Source organism: Symphalangus syndactylus, chromosome 13 (assembly GCF_028878055.3).
Source record: "Symphalangus syndactylus isolate Jambi chromosome 13, NHGRI_mSymSyn1-v2.1_pri, whole genome shotgun sequence".
Lineage (NCBI taxonomy): Eukaryota > Metazoa > Chordata > Mammalia > Primates > Hylobatidae > Symphalangus > Symphalangus syndactylus.
This window is the reverse complement of record NC_072435.2, coordinates 105,313,207-105,332,511: the sequence shown is the minus strand read 5'-3', so window position 1 is coordinate 105,332,511 and position 19,305 is coordinate 105,313,207. Positions and strand designations below refer to the sequence as shown.

Sequence of the window (19,305 nt, the reverse complement as noted above, 5' to 3'; positions counted from 1 at the left end):
GAACGGTAGCCATGATGTATAGGGGACAATAGCAGCCTTGCTGAATTCTTTTTTTTTTTTTTGAGATGGAGTTTTGCTCCTGTTGCCCAGGCTGGAGTACAATGGTGCAATCTCAGCTCACTGCAACCTCCACCTCCCAGGTTCAAGCAATTCTCCTGCCTCAGCCTCCCACATAGTTGGGATTATGGGCTCCTGCCACCATGCCCCGCTGTTTTTTAATTTTTTTTTTTTTTTTTTTGTATTTTTAGTAGAGATGGGGTTTCACCATGTTGGCCAGGCTGGTCTTGAACTCCTGACCTCAGGTGATCCACCCTCCTTGGCCTCCCAAAATGGTGGGATTACAGGTGTGAGCCAACGCGCCCAGCCACTGAGTTCTTATTTGTGTGCCAGGCACCAGACTAAGTACGTTTCCATCCTTGCCCCCAACAAGCCTATAAGCTAAGTGCCTTTATTATCCCCTCTTATAGAAAAGGAAACTGAGGCTTAGGAGGGTTAAATAACTAGCACAAGTTCAAAAGCCAGTGAATGGTGGCCGGGCGCAGTGGCTCACACCTGTAATCCCATCACTTCAGGAGGCTGAGGCGGGTGGATCACTTGAGGTCAGGAGTTTGAGACTAGCCTGGCCAACATGGCAAAACCCCGTCTCTACCAAAAAATACAAAAATTAGATAGGCATGGTGGTGCGCAATTATAGACCCGGTTACTCGGGAGGCTGAGGCACAAGAATCACTTGAACCCAGGAGGTGGAGGTTGCAGTAAGCCAAGATGGCACCACTGCACTCCAGCCTGGGCAACACAGCGAGACTCTGTCTCAAAAAAAAAAAAAGCTAGTGAATGGCAAAACTGGAGTATCAGCTATTGCTACAAAGGAAGCCACCTAAAGTGGGGCTTAAAATAGCACCCACTTATTATTATTATTATTTTTTTTTTTTGTGGCAAGGTCTCACTCTGTCACCAAGGCTGGAGGGCAGTGGTTCTCTCGGCTCACTGCAACATCTGCCTCGCGGGTTCAAGCAATTCTCTTGCCTCAGCCTCTCGAATAGCTGGGATTACAGGCGTGTGCCACCACGCATGGCTAAGTTTTATATTTTTGATAGAGACAGGGTTTCACTATGTTGGCCAGGCTGGTCTCGAACTCCTGACCCCAAGTGATCCACCCACCTTGGCCTCCCAAAGTGCTGGGATTACAGGCGTGAGCCACTGTACCAGGCCAACTTATTATTGCTTATGAGTCAATGGGTCAGCTGGGTGGCTGTGCTGCCCTGGGCCAGGTTTGGCTGATCCCTACAGGCTCTTGTGCCTGTAGTCAGCTGGCAGGCTGGCTGCTGGCTGACTGGTCTAGCTAGTATGGACTTGGTTAGAGGGGTTTTGCTATCTGTCTTCCACGTGGTCACTCATCTCTGGCCAGCTAGCTTGGGCTTGTCCACATGGTGGCCTTAGGGTTCCAAGAACATGAGCAGAAGTGTTCAAGGACACCTCCTGGCATGGCATCACTGCTGCCTTACTCTGTTGGCCAAAGCAAATCACAAGGCCAGCCTCGATTCAAGGGGTGGGGAAATAGACACCACTTCTTTTTTTCCATTTTTTTTTTTGGTGGAGGCAGGGTCTTGCTATGTTGCCCAGGCTGGTCTTGAACTCCTGGGCTCAAGCAGTCCTCCCACCTCAGCCTCCCAAAGTGCAGGATTACAGGCGCGAGCCACTGCACCTGGCCTAGACTCCACTTCTTAGTGGGAGAAACTGTAAAGCCACATTGAAGGGGCATGGATACATGGAAGGAAAAAATTTAATAATTAAACTACCAGCCCAGGTATTTTCTTAAAGCCCAACATCAGCTCCCTTTGATATACCTTTTCTGTGATGTCATGATGCCACGCAGAAGCATTCTGGGACCTCAGTGGCACAGGTCATGGGGGAAGGACCAGGGACCAGGGCTGGAGAAACTGACCAAGTCCTTGGGCTGATCCCTGAGGGGTGGGTAATCTGACATCAATGCCCAGCATCCAAAGGGGAGTGGCCAACTCAGGTTAGACCTGGACACATTCACATCTGAGCAGGTTCATCAGGGGACGAGCCTGGCACAGGAATCTGATGAGGGTGATATTTTAACCCACGATAGTAGCCAAGTCTCTATGTAGATTATTGGTGGGAAGTGGAATTGTAGTTTTCACTGGGGAGATAGGGACAGGGTACAGCTTTCCCTTCCCAGGGATCACACTGGAAAAACTAGACAGTGTCAAGGGTTCAACAACAGTTTGGAATTCAGGTCAGGGATCTAGCCCTACTGCAGTCCTAGTTATTGAAACTGAGGAGAAACAAGGGTTAGAGTAGCAGCTTAGCAGTCAGCTTGGTCGCAGGGCTTCTCCTTATAGGATGCACTAGATCTCAGTTCTGAGGCTGACATGACATAAACAGGACACACACGCTTCTGTTCCCACACTTTGGTGTCCATAGCAGACATCACTAATGGATCACAGAACAGTTTTTCTGGTGAGTCCAGACAAGGTCTCAGAATCCTTCTCAACACAGTGTTTCACCAGGTACTATACAACTTAAGAGCATTAGCATATGAGTTGAAATCTGCATACTCTAATCCCTGGTTGCAGGCAATATGACATTCTATGCTCCACTGACTGATGGGACTGAGCCTTCTTCATGCTCCCCTCCCTGGCTGGTTTAGGGACAAGTTGTTGCTGCCAAACTGTGTGGAGAAGGAATCTGAAGCTCCACCTGGGCTTAGTAGGAAAGGAGAACCATGATGAGTTTGAGATGTCTAGAGCAGGAGAGGCCCCTTAGAGAACATGGCTTCAGGGACAGGACTGGTGCCTGGTTTCAGCCCCCACTTTTCCTCTCTAGGTTGGGATGGAGTGGGAAACTGTCAGAGAGAGAGTCTACCCCTGCGAATAGGGGCATTCCAGAGCCCCCAAGACCTCTAAGAATGGTAGGCTGCATTAGGATTTCCCAACACTGTTGACACTTGAGACCAGATCATTCTTCGTGGTGGGGACCATCCTGTGCATTGTAGGGTGTCAGGCAGCACCCCTGGCCTCCATCCACGTGATGCCAGTAGCACCCCCATCCCCAGTCGTAACAACCAAATGTGTCTTTAGACATTGTCAAATGTCCCCTGGTGGGAAAAACTGACCTTCCCTGGACTAGATCCTGAAAACCTCTTCCCTCCTGGTAGCGGGGAACCACCAGGTTGTGTAAGGAGGGGTGAACTGTCCCAGGTTGGAAACAGAGCAGGTCAAAACTCCCACGCTTATCAGTAGTGGGACTGAGCCTGTGAGTAGCCATTGCATTCCAGCCTGGGCAACATAGCAAGACCCTATCTCAGAAAGAAAAGAGAGAGAGAGAGAGAGATTGAGAGAGAGAGAGAGAGAGAGAACCTCTTCCTTATCAGCAAGAGTTTATGGAAAGGCTTCAAAGGTTTTGGAATCAGGAGGACCTGGGTTTGGTGTGGCTTGGCTGACATGCAGGGTGACATGGGTCAGCGTGTAGGCCAGCGTGCTCTCCTCACTAGGCCTCAGCTTTCCCTTCCAGCAAATGAGAATGACACCCTCCACCTCTCTGCGGGTGTCCTCACACTCAGTGAGTGCCACCCCCATCCTCCCACAGCCCTGGTCTCCCTCCTGAACCCGTGTGCCAACATGAAGGTGTGCAATGAGGACCAGACCAACTGCACAGTGCCCACTTACCCCTCGTGCCGTGACAGCGAGACCTTCAGCACCTTCCTCCTGGACCTGTTTAAGCTGACCATCGGCATGGGCGACCTGGAGATGCTGAGCAGCACCAAGTACCCCGTGGTCTTCATCATCCTGCTGGTGACCTACATCATCCTCACCTTTGTGCTGCTCCTCAACATGCTCATTGCCCTCATGGGTGAGACAGTGGGCCAGGTCTCCAAGGAGAGCAAGCACATCTGGAAGCTGCAGGTGAGGCCCCAGGGCCCCCAGTCCCACTCTACCGGCCACCCTCGTCCTTCCAAGGACACTCACCCGACTGGCTTCCTCGGCCTTCCACTCTGAGCAAGCCGTGTCTTCTCATTCTGCCTCCACTTCTCTGTCTGTAAAATGGGCATCAGAAGCTGCTGCTGACTTCCCGGAGCTGCCTAGTGAATTTTGAGGTGGCTTCTTGTCTGGCCACCAGCAGTGGGCTCAGATTCTCCTTGTGGTCCAGCTCACAGGACACAGTCGGCTCCACCTAGCATGACTGAGTGACTTCTGCCAGCTCAGAAAGTGCTCAGTGGGCATCAGCATTTCAGCAAGGGTCCCACGCTGAGCCCAGGGGCAGCTTTTGTGCTCTAGCACTCCAGCACAGGGATGGCAGCATTCTCACGGGGGTCTTTTACTAGCAACCGTGAGCATGCTTCCTAGAGGAGAAACCAGTGGGGACAGGGGCCGCCTTGGCCCCAGGGAGCTGCAGAAAGTTTTTACTTACCAAAAGCTTTCTATGCAATCCTGGGAAGAACAGGCCCTGGGATCACAGCCCTCCCAGGCCAGGTGCAGCCTACAAACCTGGTGTCCTAATAAACAGTGCTGCCCCATGGCCCAGGAATACAACACCCATGTTTACCTTGACTGTGCATTTCAGGAAAATGGTGCAGTGAGAAAAAAGGGCCCAAGGTCCTCCCAGGACTGGGTCTGAGGGAAACAGCTCCGGCCTGCTCTTAACCTTTATCTGTATTGCTTACTTCATTGGGCCTCAGTTTCCCCACTGGGCATTACTCACAGGATGCAAACTGGGCATCCTGTGGGCTGGAGTGCAATGGCGCCATCTTGGCTCGCTGCAACCTCTGCCTCCCAGGCTCAAGTGATTCTCCGGCCTCAGCCTTCCGAGGAGCTGGGGCTAAGGTGTGCACCACCTCACCTGGCTAATTTTTGTATTTTTTGTAAAGATGGGGTTTCACCATGTTGCCCAGGCTGGTCTTGAACTTCTGAGTTCAAGCGATCCACCTGCCTTGGCCTCCCAAAGTGCTGAGACTGCAGGTGTGAGCCACTGCACCCAGCCTCAGACCATTATATTAAAAAAACGGAACAAACTGCAAAATTTAAAAATTAAGAGATTCCCTATGAAAATCCAGATTTCTGGCTTTTCTTGAAAAGTTGGAAGCCCCAGGCAGTGCAGGGTCCGGATTCCTGCCTGGCAGCCCTCAGGTGGGGTGAGTGGCAGCTGCCCCCTTACACGTGGGCATTTGCTCCCTGTTCACCCCAGTCTCCACCCCTCCCTCACTGAGTGGCCACCGCTGTGTAAGTGTGATAGGACTTGGGCTGCAGCCTTTCTGCACCTGATCCTGTTTCACCGATTTGTTTTCCTGCCTGCCACCTGTGGGTATTTGAGTTTATAAACCCTGTGTCTAGCGGGGAGTAGGAGTCTAAATGCCTAGTTCTGGGCCCACCCCGGCCCGTTGTCTCATTTCTGCCACCAGAGCGGCAGGTGTGGGCTGTGAGGCTCACCGATGTCCCTCCTGAACCTCCCTCCCCGCAGTGGGCCACCACCATCCTGGACATTGAGCGCTCCTTCCCCGTGTTCCTGAGGAAGGCCTTCCGCTCTGGGGAGATGGTCACTGTGGGCAAGAGCTCGGACGGCACTCCTGACCGCAGGTGGTGCTTCAGGTGAGGCTGGGGCAGTGGGGCCAGGCGGGCAGGGCGGAACCATCCCCACTGGCTTGGGGCCCCTGCTGCTCCAGCGTCTTCTACCCATTGCAATTTCTGGAGCCACTGAGGCCCCAAGAGGCCCAAGCAGAGTTCATTTCCACCAGGCGATCTCAGGCAAGTCGGTCCACGTCTCTCAGCCTCAGTTTCTTCATCTGTGGAATGAGACAATGATCTCACAGGCTCCTAGGCTGTCGGTGCAGATTAGACAGGTCAGCACGTGAGAAGTGCTCAGCCAGTGCCCGATGTGCATTGGGACACCACAGGCTCCCCTGTTCCTTGCTCAGGGGGAAGCATAGACTTGGATGGTGGGTTCATTTGAGAGCATCACCCTGTATCTACCAAACAGTGGGGTGAGCTCTAGTGCCTTGGGTGAAATGGGAAGCTGAGGAATCTGCAGTTTCCAGGGCTGGAGACCTCACCTAGCCCATCTGCAGAATGACTCCATGTTTCAGTGCCAGCTTCTTAGGGGAACCCCTTCATGAATCTTTTCTTTCCAGTTGATTCATTCTTTGTACAGTGGTTGTCAGCATAGAGCATAAGCAGAATGTTTGGATTCAGGCAAAGTCAGTTTCTTCATCTGTACAATGGGAACAATAATAGCACCCACTTCCTAGGCCAGCCGATCAGTTCAATTCCATTTTTTATTTGTTTGTTTTTAGAGGCAGGGTTGCTCAGGCTGGAGTGCAGTTGTGTGATCATAGCTGACTGCAGCCTCCAACTCCTGGTCTCAAGCGATCCTCCCACCTCAGCCTCCTCGTGCCACCATGTCCGACCAATTTTTAATTTTTTTGTAGAGATGGGGTTCTTGCCATGTTGCCCAGGCTGGTCTCAAACTCCTGGTCTCAAGCAATCCTCCCACCTCAGCCTCCCAAAATGCTGGGATTACAGGCGTGAGTCACCACACCCAGCCTCTGTTCAGTTTGAATTCAAAGCTCAAATCTTGGCTGGGCATGGTGGCTCATGCTTGTAATCCCAGCACCTTGGGAGGCCGAGGTGGGCGGATCACCTGAGGTCAGGAGTTTGAGACCACCCTGGGCAACATGGTGAAACCCCGTCTCCACTAAAAATATAAAAATTAGTCGGGAGTGGTGGCATGCACCTGTAATCCCAGCTACTCGGGAGGCTGAGGCAGGAGAATCGCTTGAACCTGGTAGGTGGAGGTTGCAGTGAGCTGAGACTGTGCTACTGCACTCCAGTCTGGGGGACAGAGCAAGACTCTGCCTTAAAACAAACAAACAAAAATGAATAGATAGGAAAAAAAATTAAAGATAATATGTAAAAAAAAAAGATAATATATAAAAAAATGAGTGGATAAACAAAATGTGGGCTGTGTGTACAGTGAAATATTAGCATGGTGACTGTAATACCAACACTTTGGGAAGCGAGGCAAGAGGATTGCTTGAGCCCACGAGTTCAAGACCAACATAGTGAAACCCCATCTCTACAAAACATTTTAAAAAAATTAGCCAGGCATGGTGGCATATCCCTGTAATCCCAACTACACGGGGGGCTGAAGTGGGAGGATCACTTGAGCCTGGGAGGTCAAGGTTGCAGTGAGCTGTGATCGTGCCACTGCACCCTAGCCTGGGCAATGGAGTGAGACTTTGTCTCAAAAGAAGGATAAAAAAAAAATTTCTGCTTGGGGGAATGGAAGAATTTTGAAAATAGACAACAGTGATGGTCACACAGTGTAGATGTGCTTAATGCCACCGAATTGTATACTCAAAAATGATTAAGATGGCAAATTTTTGTGTATGTGTATACACACACACACGTAAGTCTTTTTTTTTTTTTTTTTTTTTTTTTGAGATGGAGTCTTGCTCTGTCCCCCAGGTTGGAGTGCAGTGGCGTGATCTCGGCTCACTGCAACCGCCTCCCAGGTTCAAGTGATTTTCCTGCCTCAGCCTCCCGGGTCGCTGGGACTACAGGCCTACAGGCACCTGCTACCATGCCCCGCTAATTTTTGTTGTTGTTGTTGTTGTTGTTGTATTTTTAGTAGAGGTGGGGTTTCACCATCTTGGCCAGGCTGGTCTCGAACTCTTGACCTCAAATGACCCACCCACCTTGGCCTCCCAAAGTGCTGGGATTGCAGGCAAGAGCCACCACGCCCAGCCTTGTTATGTATATGTTACCATAATAAAAAAATAGGAGGGTGTGCTGGGGATGGTGGCATGGGGAGCGTCTCTGTGGGGCTCCCCATGACCCTCTGCTTGGGCGCCGCCAGGGTGGATGAGGTGAACTGGTCTCACTGGAACCAGAACTTGGGCATCATCAACGAGGACCCGGGCAAGAATGAGACCTACCAGTATTATGGCTTCTCGCACACTGTGGGCCGCCTCCGCAGGGGTGAGTAGGGGGCGGGTGCGGAGGGGAGCCCCAGTCCATTCTCATCACGAATGTGCTTTGAGCAGTCCTGCTTCTTTCCGGGACTCAGTGTCCGTGTCTACAGAATGAGAGAGTGTGCCCCTGAGTTTCCTCCGCTGCTTGTGAATGCCTGGGGCACCTCACCTACATGGCTTCATACTGGCCCTCCCTACTGCTGACATGAGCTGGCCTGGGGAGGGAGGACCAGCTCCTCAGCCATCCTTGTGTGGAGAAAACCTTCCTGTTTGTCCAGTAAGCCATGAGCATGCGAGACGCAGCTGGAGAGGACACAGGCACTCAGGGCATTCGGCTCCAGGCTTGAATCCTGGTTCCTCCATTCTCTCCTGGGGAGGCACCTTGACCTCTCTTGAGCCCCAGTTTCCACCTCTGTAAAATGAGCATAATCACACCCCCCTTCAGAGCACTGTGGAGTGCCCAGTACACAGTAGGCACTCAATATATGCACGCTGTCTCTCCACCAACCCCCACCCCTCCCTCTGATGTGCTCGTGGTGCAGATCGCTGGTCCTCGGTGGTACCCCGCGTGGTGGAACTGAACAAGAACTCGAACCCGGACGAGGTCGTGGTGCCTCTGGACAGCATGGGGAACCCCCGCTGCGACGGCCACCAGCAGGGTTACCCCCCCAAGTGGAGGACTGATGACGCCCCGCTCTAGGGACTGCAGCCCAGCCTCAGCCTCTCTGCCCGCCCATTTCTAGTCCAGCCACATTTCAGCAGTGCCTTCTGGGGTGTCCCCCCACACCCTGCTTTGGCCCCAGAGGCGAGGGCCCAGTGGAGGTGCCAGGGAGGCCCTAGGACCCTCTGGTCCCCAGGCTCTGCCTCCCCACCCTGGGGTGGGGGCTCCCGGCCACCTGTCTTGCTCCTATGGAGTCACATAAGCCCATGCCAGAGCCCCTCCACCGACAGCGCTCAGGCCCAGCCCCCAGCCCCTGCCTCTCCATTATTTATTTGCTCTGCTCTCAGGAAGCGACATGACCCCTGCCCCAGCTGGAACCTGGCAGAGGCCTCAGGACCCCGTTCCACGTGCACTGCCTGGCCAAGCCCCAGCCTCAGCCTGCGCCTGAGCTGCATGCGCCACCATTTTTGGCAGCGTGACAGCTTTGCAAGGGGCTGGGGCCCTTGGCATGGGGCCATGCCTTCTGTGTGTTCTGTAGTGTCTGGGATTTGCCGGTGCTCAATAAATGTTTATTCATTGATAGTGGAGATGGCAGGACGATGGTGGGGGTGGGAGGGATGGTAACAGGCATGAGACTACAGCGAGGGAGATGGGAGAGCTAGGAAATGCCTAGGGGGAGCCAGGGGCAGGGGTGAGAGTGAGGGCAGAAGTACTGACCGGGAGGCATTTAGAGTGTTGGTGGTTGGGGGCTGAACTGGGTGGTTGTGATGGTGGTGGTGGCCTGAGAGGTGGCTGAGGTTGGCGTTGCTGTGGGGAAGGTGGGGGTGGAGGGAGGGGAGGAGAGTGATGCTGGTGGGGGTAATAATGCTGGCCAGGGAAAGTCATGTTGGCAGGGTGAGAGCAATGCTGGTGGGGGTGACAGTAGTGCTGGCTGGGGGATAATGATCCCCGTGGAGACAGTACATTTGGGCAGGGGAGAGTAATGCTGGCTGGGGGTTGACAGTGCAGGTGCGGGGACTTTGGTGCTCATCAGGGGACAGTCATGCTGGGAGTGCTGCTGGGAGGGCTGTCCTGCTAGTCGGGAGGATGGTTGTCAGGCAGCACGGAGCAGGCGTGGCAGTGGGTGAACCTGGAGTGTCAGCAGGGTGCTGGGTGTGCATGCGGATCGCTGTGGTGAGGACCATGGTGGCAAGGGCGATTGGCAGTGGTTGTGGAGCTGGGATGGGTGGGGGTCATGGTGCTGCTGGCTGAGTGGGATGGTGTCTCCTTGAGGACTGCCTGCCTGTGTCTGTCCGCAGGGCCACATGCCACCTGGAGCTGTGAGCCATGAGCCGGAGGTGAGGCTGACCCTCTTCTCTTCTGTATTAGTCTGTTCTCACGCTGCTGATAAAGACATACCCAAGACCGGGTAATTTATAAAGAAAAAGAGGTTTAATGGATTCATAGTTCCATGTGGCTGGGGAGGCCTCACAATCATAGCGGAAGGTGAAAGGCACGTCTTACATGGCAGCAGGCAAGACAGAAGAGAGCTTGGGAAACTCCCCAGCAGGGAAACTCCCCTTTATAAAACCACCAGATCTTGTGACACTATCATGAGAACAGCACAGGAAAGACCCACTCCCATGATTTAATTACCTCCCACTGGGTCCCTCCCACGACACGTGGGAATTGTGGGAGCTACAATTCAAGAGGAGATTTGGGTGGGGACACAGCCAACCTATATCACCTTACCAGGGCAGCCATTCACCTGGGGTCATACCCAACACCAATCAAGCTCTGAGGCAGCTCCAGACCTCCTGGCATGAGGAGGGACCCCACAAACACCCATCCTGCTGCCCCCACCCCAGAGCCAAGGAAGCCACAGCCAGCTAGTTTCCCATGGCCTCCCAGCTCTGGGTCCAGCTTCCAGCTGGGATCTCGCGTCCTTCTGAAGCTTCAGTTGAGAAGAGCTTGGGTCTTGGAGGAGACCAAGGCCAAGGGCAGCTGCAGTGGAAAATAGCATGGGGCTTGGGTTGAGCAGTCCTGAATTTGCATCGGCAATGGGTTATTTGGTTCAGGAAATGTTGGTTGAGTCACTTTACCTCTCTGGGCCTCCACCTCTTCATCTGTCAGAAGGGGAGAGTCAGTGGCAGGAGGGACATGAGTCTACCAAGCTCCATGAGCCGGAAGGAGGACTTGGATTACCACCAAGGCTGGCCAGGGGGCTCCAACCCCCCACCTCCTTATACATTGCCCTCCAGGAGCAGATTGTAGCCCTTGTGGTCCAGGAGTAGCCCAGTTCTTCCCAGGGCTCCATGCTTTTTTATCTGTTCCCACACCCAGATGGAGTCCTCAGCCAGCGCTCTCAACAGGCATCCCCAGAGCCATTCTGATTAGACAGGTTGTGTCAAAGGCTGTGCCTGAGCCAGTCCTCAGGTCCGGGTGACAGGGTGCTTCCTGGTGAACCTCCCCAGAACCACAGGGAACCCCAGCTAAGAGTGGCAGGTCAGCTCTCCAGAGGCTGCAGACAAACATCTTTCCCTCAGGTCAGGCTCTGGGAAGGAGCAGCCACGTGACTGAGCCCCTGGGGCTCAACTCTGAGAAGGGCAGAAGGTCGGGGCAGAGAGAGAAACACTCTTTTCCTTTTCCTCTACTCTGATTGAAGTGAAAACACTCTTAAGTTGTTGCTGTTGGGCTCTTCCCCTGGGTTGGTCAGAAGACAAGATGGCCACCTGGATCTTCCCTTGAAGCTGGTTGTTTGGGACAAGGAGGGGGCCTATTTTGCCTTGGGTGCCCTTGAAACGAGTAGGGATAGTGAGGGGGGGATGTTGGCATGTGGGGGAATGTCCTAGAAAGCTCTGGATTTGGGCCAGGTGTGGTGGCTCAGGCCTGTAATCCCAGCATTTTGGGAGGCCGAGGCAGGCAGATCACCTGAGGTCAGGAGTTCGAGACCAGCCTGGCCAATATGACGAAACCCCATCTCTACTAAAAATATAAAAATTAGCCAGGCATGGTGGTTGCGCACCTGTAATCCCAGCTACTTGGGAGGCTGAGGCAGGAGAATCGCTTGAACCTGCGAGGTGGAGGTTGCATTGAGCCAAGATCTCACCATTGCACTCCAGCCTGGGTGACAAGAGCAAAACTCTGTCTCAAAAAAAAAAAAAAAAAAAAAAAACTCTGGATTTGGATTCAAGAGAACTGATTTGAGTCTTGCCTCAGGAATTCTTCCAGGTATTTGTGGGTAGATTAGAAATGCTCTGAGCCTCAGTTTCCTTATCTGTAAAATGGGCACAGGCTTTTTGATGATCAAATGATTCCTGAGACCCATTAAATTCCCCCAGGCAGGCTGGGCACAGTGGCTTACGCCTGTAATCCCAGCACTTTGGGAGTCCGAAGTGGGCAGAGCACCTGAGGTCAGGAGTTCCAGACCAGCCTGGCCAACATAGTGAAACCCCGTCTCTACTAAAAATATGAAAATTAGCTGGGCGTGGTGGGGCACCCCTGTAATTCCAGCTACTCAGAGGCTGAGGCAAGAGAATTGCTTGAGCCCCGTCGGGGGTGGTTGAGGGGGCAGTGGCAGAGGTTGCAGAGAGCTGAGATCGCGCCACTGCACTCCAGCCTGGGCAATAAGCGAGACTCTGTCTCAAAAAAAAAAAAAAAAAATGCCCCCAGGCAGCAGTTGAATAATAAATAATCAATACCCAAATCAGTAAGGAAGAAGAGAGAATTGTGGTTGCAGTATTCATATGGTTATGTGATTTGGGCAGCAAGTAACAGAAAACTTACACTGGCTTAAAAAAAAGGATATTTATTGTGTCAGCAGGATGTCCCAAGTTAGGGAGGATATTAAGGCTGGTAAATTCAGGGTCCCTGTGATTCATTAAGGACCCAGTTCTGTCCCTCATGTATTCCTTCAGCATTTAAGTATGGATTCCAACCACGCGTCAGGTACTGTGCGAGGCAACGACTGCCTGGTGTGCTGGCTTTTTTGTCACACCAGCTTTCCTCAAGGACACAAGATGGCGCCCTTGATCCACACATCACATCCAGATTCAGCCTCATTCAGTAGAAGGGAAGCCAGCTCTTCTGTCTCTTTTTCCCTGAAGTGTCCTAGCTGGCCTCTCCTCTTGTATTATTGACCAGAATTGTGTCATGTGTCCCACACTTCAGCCAATCAGCAGGCAGGAAACAGCAATTGACCTAAAGAAGCAGATGGCGATATGGAGGAAGGAAGTGACTCCAGCCAGGTCTGGGTTCTATGAGAAAGAGGATGTGGGAATTGATATTGCCTAGGCAACCAGTAGCATCTACTACAGTCCTTTTTGCAAATGTCCACCCTCCACCCCAACATTGTTATCAAGAATGGCTGTGGCTCATTCTAGGTCTGTGAAGAGGTCACTTCTCTAGGGGCGGATGGGATGGGTCTGCCAACAAAATCAAAACACCCTCCCAACTCAGACTTAGTAACTTCTAAGGTGAGTGTTTAATTCATTTATTTTCATTATTTTGTTTTATGAGACAGGGTCTCACTCTGTCACCCAGACTGGAGTGCAGTGGCATGATCTTGGCTCACTGCAACCTCCACCTTCCAGGCTCAAGCAATTCTCTTGCCTCAGCCTCCTGAGTAGCTGAGATTACAGGCACGTGCCACTATCTCCTGGCTAATTATTTTTATTTTTTATAATGAAATAATTTTGGCTATGAATTTTCCTATGAGTACACTTTTAGCCATGTAGTAAGTTTTTCCAGCTGTGATTTTTCCAAATATTTGATGATTTGAATACTGACTGTGACTAAATAGCTGTTTGGGGGAACTTAAAAATCTGCAAGTCATTGGGATTTTGTTTGTTACAGTAAAATCTTAAACATGACTTTTCCCAATGTTCTCAAAGTGTGGGACATGCGCTGGTGGTATGCCAGAATATTCTCAGGTGATACAATGGACGTAGGATCACACTTAAAAAACCCATATTCTCTTTTCAGTTCTCTGTATTCCCTGACTGTATCAAGGTCTCAGTTTGGTGCTTCTGTGTTTAAATGCCTTCCCAACATTCATTTATCTTTGTTTTCAAATAGAGAAAAGCCTTAGGCTCAGAACCTCTGGAAGGACATGGTATCTAGGAAGAACTTAAAAACATTTTAATTTTGTGGCTGGGCATGGTGGCTCATGCCTGTAATCCTAGCGCTTTGGGAGGCCAAGGCAGGTGGATCACCTTAGTTCAGGAGTTCAAGACCATCCTGGCCAACATGGTGAAACCCCGTCTCTACTAAAACTACAAAAACAAAAAAAAACTCAGCTGGACGTGGTGGTGTGCACCTGTAATCCCAGGTACTCGAGAGGCTGAGGCAGGAGAATCACTTGAACCTGAGAAGTGGAGGTTGCAGTGAGCCAAGATCGTGCCACTGCACTCCAGCCTGGGTGACAGAGTGAGACTGTCTCTCAAAAATAAATAAATAAATAAAATAAAAAACATTTTAATTTCATTTTATTTTTAGAGTAATAAAGCCTTTTCTTTATGGCAAATGATACAGTTTTCTAGATAAAGTAGTGGTCTCAAGTGTAGTTTACAAGAAAGTCATTTAATAATAAAAATATAGCTTATAAAAAATACTTAGATGGTTTAAGGAACTATATTAAATGAATAAACGTTCATGGGGAAAATTATGACTATGTTATAGAAATGATTGATATTTGGGTATCATTAATTTATCTCAACCCTATATCCATGCTTGATCCCTTTTTACCACCGAGCCTACACCTCTCTATTTGCATACCTCCTGTGACAGGAGGTTCATCGTCTCTGAAGACTGTAAAAAAGCAGCATCCTTAGTTTAGATGCCCTTCTCCGTTCCCCTGCCCTGTGTGCCCTTTGCAGTCTAACTTTGTGATGTCCTCCCACCGAGGGCAAAGCATAATTTCCCACACCCGGGCTTGACCATGTGACTTGTCTTGACCAATGGGATGTTAGCAGACATGCCAGGGCCAGCCCTCAGGAAGAGGATAAGAGACACCCAAGTCTTCCCAGGCAACCTAGCTGAGATCAGAGGAACCCGGCAGCTGCATGAGAAATTAATGTTTTTGGATACCACAGGTTTTTTATGATTGTGTGTGTGTGTGTGTGTGTGTGTGTGTGTTTAAGTGCAGGCAGCAATAGCTAATGGTTACAGACACTAGAAGAGACAGTAAATAGAACCCGGGCAGGCCAAAAAAACTAAATGTCTACTATGTTCCGTATTATAGATGAGGAAACAGGTTCAGAGAGATGAAGACTCTTGCCCAGGGCACCTGGATGCTAAGCGGTGGAGTTGGGACCCGAACCCAGGCATTCCATCCTCAGAACCCATGCTGGAGAGAAAGTACTCTGGTCCCTGGGCAGTGAGAAGTAACGAGGCCAGACCACTTCTGCAGTGAAGGCCCTGGCTGTTGCCTGTCACTTTCATGGAGCTCCCAAGCCTGTCAGCATTCACTGAGAGCGCCATACCCCTAACTTTATTCCAACAAGGACTGCTTATTGTGCGCATGTATGTGTATTTAATAATGATAAGGGACTTGTATGTCATATTTGACAGGAGGGCTTTTTTTCTTCCCAAGTTTAAAGCACTACTGGGAAAGAATTAGTGCTACTGGAGGCAAAAACAAAGGGACCCCATCAGAAAAGACAGTCTCTGAAACTCTGGGATCTTAATTGAACAATTACCTCTTATGCCTATGAATGGTTCATTATTACATGCCCTGTTATTATTAGCTGTTATTATTGTTTTAGATGAATGCTGGGAATTTTGTTTTAATCAAAAGCCGTATTCAGCCACACCGTTCATCTCCCCGCAAAATGCATGCTTCTGACATTTCCGAATGTGATAATGTCGTAGTCGGCAGTCGGTCCCCGCACCTCGCCCAGATAACGGTGTACTCGGATCATTTCAGTTGTCTGGATGGAACGGTTAAATACTCCAGGCCTCTGTTCATGCTGTTATTAATTTTTGGCTCCCTGGTGAAAGCATTTATATAAGAATATAGCACCTCCTATCTTTTATTCTTTAGGAATCCAGTGTCACTGAGGACAATGAAGTGATCTTTGTTCATCCCAAGCTTTTGAGATAGAAATAAGAGGGAGGGTAGTGATGGAGCCAGAGGTCAGGATGGGAGAGGCACTGAGGGGTGGAGACCCAAGCCCCAGGATTGAGGGGTGGAAGGGCTGGCTCAGGAGAGGCCAGGCTGGGAGTCTTGTGTTCTTAGAGGGAATCAGAGGAAGGGGGAAGCAATATGGATAAGGCACTGCCATGTGTTAGATGCCTTGCTGTGTTTGGCATTCATAATCTCAGGAACTGTGTGCGGGAGCTCATGAACCAGTGTTTGTGTCATCCTAGAAATCATGCCCCCTCTTCCTTACAACACCCGAGCCAATCACCATGACTTTCCTTCCCTTACTAGGTAAGAGTATGGGAATAGCCACGTGACCCAGTTTTGCCCCAAGAGACAAGCGGGGAGGTCTGCTGGGGGAGGGGGAATTCTGGGAAAAGTTTCTGGGAAAGTAACAGAAGTCTAGGAAAAGACTATCCTCTCTGTTGCTGGTCACTATTGCATCTGGATGTGATGCCTGGAACTGCAGCAGCCACTTTGTGACCCTGAGGGGCCTTGACAGAACAGAAAGATGAAAAGGACATTGGTCCCTGATGACACCATTGAGCTGCTGCTTTAACCAACTGTGGGGCCACCCTGCCTTAAGGCTTCTTATGATTATTCCAGATAATAAATGTTCTTTCTCATTTAAACTAGTTGAGTCAGAGGGATTTTCTGACATTTGGCCCAAATCATGCAGATACAAGTACAAATTTGTATCCCCATTTTACAGATGAAGAAAGTGAGACGCAATCAAGTAAACGCCCATGGCTAAGGACACACAGCCTGGATGTGGTGGAGTTGAACCTTTCTAGGGGGTGGCAGGATTTTATTTTTTAATATACTTAGTGTTTTTGGCCTTTCCAAAGCAGGCCCACATTCTATTTCTCCATAGCAGCAGGCTGTAATGGCTTCTAACAGGTAAGGGCAGGAGAGGTTGGGGTTTGGAGCAGGGACTCAAACCCAGGTTCGCAGATCTCAGCTTAGGGTCTTCTTAGCACCTCAAGGTTCTTAGTGACATTAGAGAGTCCCCATTGGCACCCCTTAGTTTTGGGGGTACACCCCCTGGATCCCACAGATCTGCCCTTGGCTAGCACAGGGTGGGGCTGCTGAGGTCCCGGAGATTGGTCACCAGGGGCCGCTGTCGTCACACTTGGGCCTCCTTAGAGGGGTTCAGAAGGAAGCTTGGAACCTGGGGATGTGGTCAGGAAGACTCCCTGTGAGCACTCTGTTGGGTGTGCCCTGAGGCTTTGAGACAGGAAATATCCCACTCCCACCCTCGTACCCTCACCCCAAGAAGGAGAGAAGGTGGCTTCGACTGCCTCTGGAGAGTTCAGGACCAAGTTGCTGTGTGCCTTCAGGCAAGTTGCCTCCCCTCTCTGAACCTCAGTTTCCTCTCTTTCAAAATAAGAGTACTCATCCCTACTTCTCAAATGTGGCTTCTTCCTTTTCCCTGAGGGCCTTCCCCTTCTTTTGTGCCTAATTCAATACGATGGACAGGACTAGTTAGGGTGTACTAGAAATGAGACCCAGCCACCCAGGTCAGGGTTGGGTTCCAGTCCTTGCTCTGCCACAAACTCATTATGAGTCCTTGCAGTGTAATTGGGGAAACTGAGGTCCAGAGAGGAGAAAGGACTTACCCAGTTTCCCCAATTGCAATACAAGAGGCAGGACTCAGCATTTCCTGAAGTCCTGTTTGTTCCATGGGGTGTAAATAGATGGAAACAAAAACTTAGGTGGTCAAAAAAGTTAGGGAAATGCTGATTAAAGCTAAAAGGGGGCTGGGCATGGTGGCTCATGCCTGTAATCCCAGCACTTTGGGAGGCCTTCAAGGCAGGCGGATCACTTGAGGTCAGGAGTTTGGGACCAGCCTGGTCAACATGGCAAAACCCCATCTCTACTAAAAATACAAAAATTAGCCGGGCATAGTGGCGCATGCCTGTAATCCCAGCTACTCGGGAGGCTGAGGCAGGAGAACCGCTTGAACCTGGAAGGCAGAGGTTACAGTGAGCTGAGACTGTGCCACTGCAAAAAAGTTAAAAGGGAATCTTGCCTGCAGGATCTGTTAGCGTCTTTAATATGTTAATGCGATTTGTGTATCTCCAACAGCCGGGATAGGCATCTGTTTCTCAAACTCTTTTGACTGGGAAACCCACTTTCCAAGGTGACTTGGAAGTCAGCTGCACTAGGCGAGGAAGGGAATACTCCACCTTTGTTGTATGTCTTTTACCTAATGGCTCTGTGCTACCCAGGGGATTTGACCACCTATCTCCTAAGTTAAACCTCACATGGTATATACATTAAAATATTAGCCTTATTTTATTTTATTTTATGAGACGAGGTCTTGTTCTGTTGCCCAGGCTGTAGTGCAGTGGTGCGATCATGGCTCACTGCAGCCTCGACCTCCTGGGCTCAAGTGATCCTCCCACCTCAGCCTTCTGAGTAGCTGGGACTACAGGCACACACTACACCCAGCTAATCTTAAAATAGTTTGTACAGATAGGGGTCTCATGATACTGCCCAAGCTGGTCTTGAACTCCGGGGCTCAAGTGATCCTCCAGCCTTTGCTTCCCAAAGTGCTGGGGTTACAGGTATGAGCCACAGCTCCCCGTTGGAGCCTCATTTTACAGTTGGGAAATAGGTGACTCAGGAGTGATCACTTGCCTGAGGCCACACACACCTGCACACAGCCTCAGGATGGAACGAGTTCTGTCTGACCCTCAGAAAACTACATCCCACAGCACTCAGAGGGGTCCTCTTACAGGACGAATCTGCCCTATCATCTTGACCACACATCATCTGATGCCACCCACCTCACTCCTCCAGGTGCCACCACTTCCTTCAACAGATCTGGAAATTGAGGCTCAGAGAGGCACACAAGTCACCCAGGGTCACATGTGGAGTCAGTGGGATACTAAGTTCAGTTTTCTTGCCTCCTCCCCTCCCCCTCCCCCTCCCCCTGCCACTCGCTGGCGAGCTGGTGATGGTGGCAATTTAAACAGAAAACCTTTAGTACCTCGCTCTCACCTATCGCGCTGGCCGGACCCCACCTTCTCCGGCCAACGTTGGGGGTGGGACGGGGTGTGGGCCCTTTAAGAGCACCCAGGAGGGATGGGCAGGCGCAGTGGTGCTGGGCAGACGTGGAGCTGGGCGTGAAGGAGTCCAAGCTGCAGCCGAGGGAGCCGAGTAGGACAAAGTTAGGAGTCGCTGTTTGGATGGTAAGTTCAGAAGTTGGAACTTGTCTCAGTTTCCTTGCTCCAGAAATGGGGCTGTGATCTAAAGACAGGGATATGAGTGAAGAAAACACAGAACCATCCTGGAAAGGTGAATGTCTACTAACATAGCTTCGTCTATCCAAATCTGCGCCGAGCCCCGTGGCCTTCTGGGGCAGCTCTGATCTCTCTGTAAGGTCACCTGTCTCTGACCTGGGGTGATCTTCTAATGGTCACTATGACAGGAAGTGATCGCCGAGGTTTTCTGCACACTGGCTACTGTATTGGACAGCTCCGTGGTAAAGGGTGTGAGCCCAGGACAGCTAAATAGAAAAGGATC

General features: G+C 50.8%; 1 protein-coding gene and 2 long non-coding RNA genes across 4 annotated transcripts in view; all 3 read left to right on the top strand.

Moving 5' to 3' along the window:
- Positions 1-9,241, top strand: part of TRPV4 (transient receptor potential cation channel subfamily V member 4) — a 50,631-nt gene extending 41,390 nt beyond the window's left edge. For both annotated transcript variants that reach the window (XM_055236641.2, XM_063614436.1), the window contains 4 exons: positions 3,616-3,932; positions 5,485-5,612; positions 7,879-8,000; positions 8,536-9,241. In XM_055236641.2, the coding sequence (XP_055092616.1) occupies positions 3,616-3,932; positions 5,485-5,612; positions 7,879-8,000; positions 8,536-8,693 (725 nt within the window). In that variant the 3' untranslated portion in view covers positions 8,694-9,241. The remainder of the gene's footprint in view (positions 1-3,615; positions 3,933-5,484; positions 5,613-7,878; positions 8,001-8,535) is intronic.
- Positions 9,242-12,793: 3,552 nt separating this feature from the next.
- On the top strand, positions 12,794-16,406 carry LOC134732046 (uncharacterized). The gene is made up of 2 exons (XR_010114945.1): positions 12,794-13,108; positions 14,875-16,406. It is a non-coding gene; the product is annotated as an uncharacterized lncRNA (long non-coding RNA).
- Positions 16,407-18,886: 2,480 nt separating this feature from the next.
- Positions 18,887-19,305, top strand: part of LOC129459960 (uncharacterized) — a 43,005-nt gene continuing 42,586 nt past the window's right edge. The window contains exon 1 of the long non-coding RNA XR_008650109.1: positions 18,887-19,077. This is a non-coding gene — a long non-coding RNA (uncharacterized lncRNA). The remainder of the gene's footprint in view (positions 19,078-19,305) is intronic.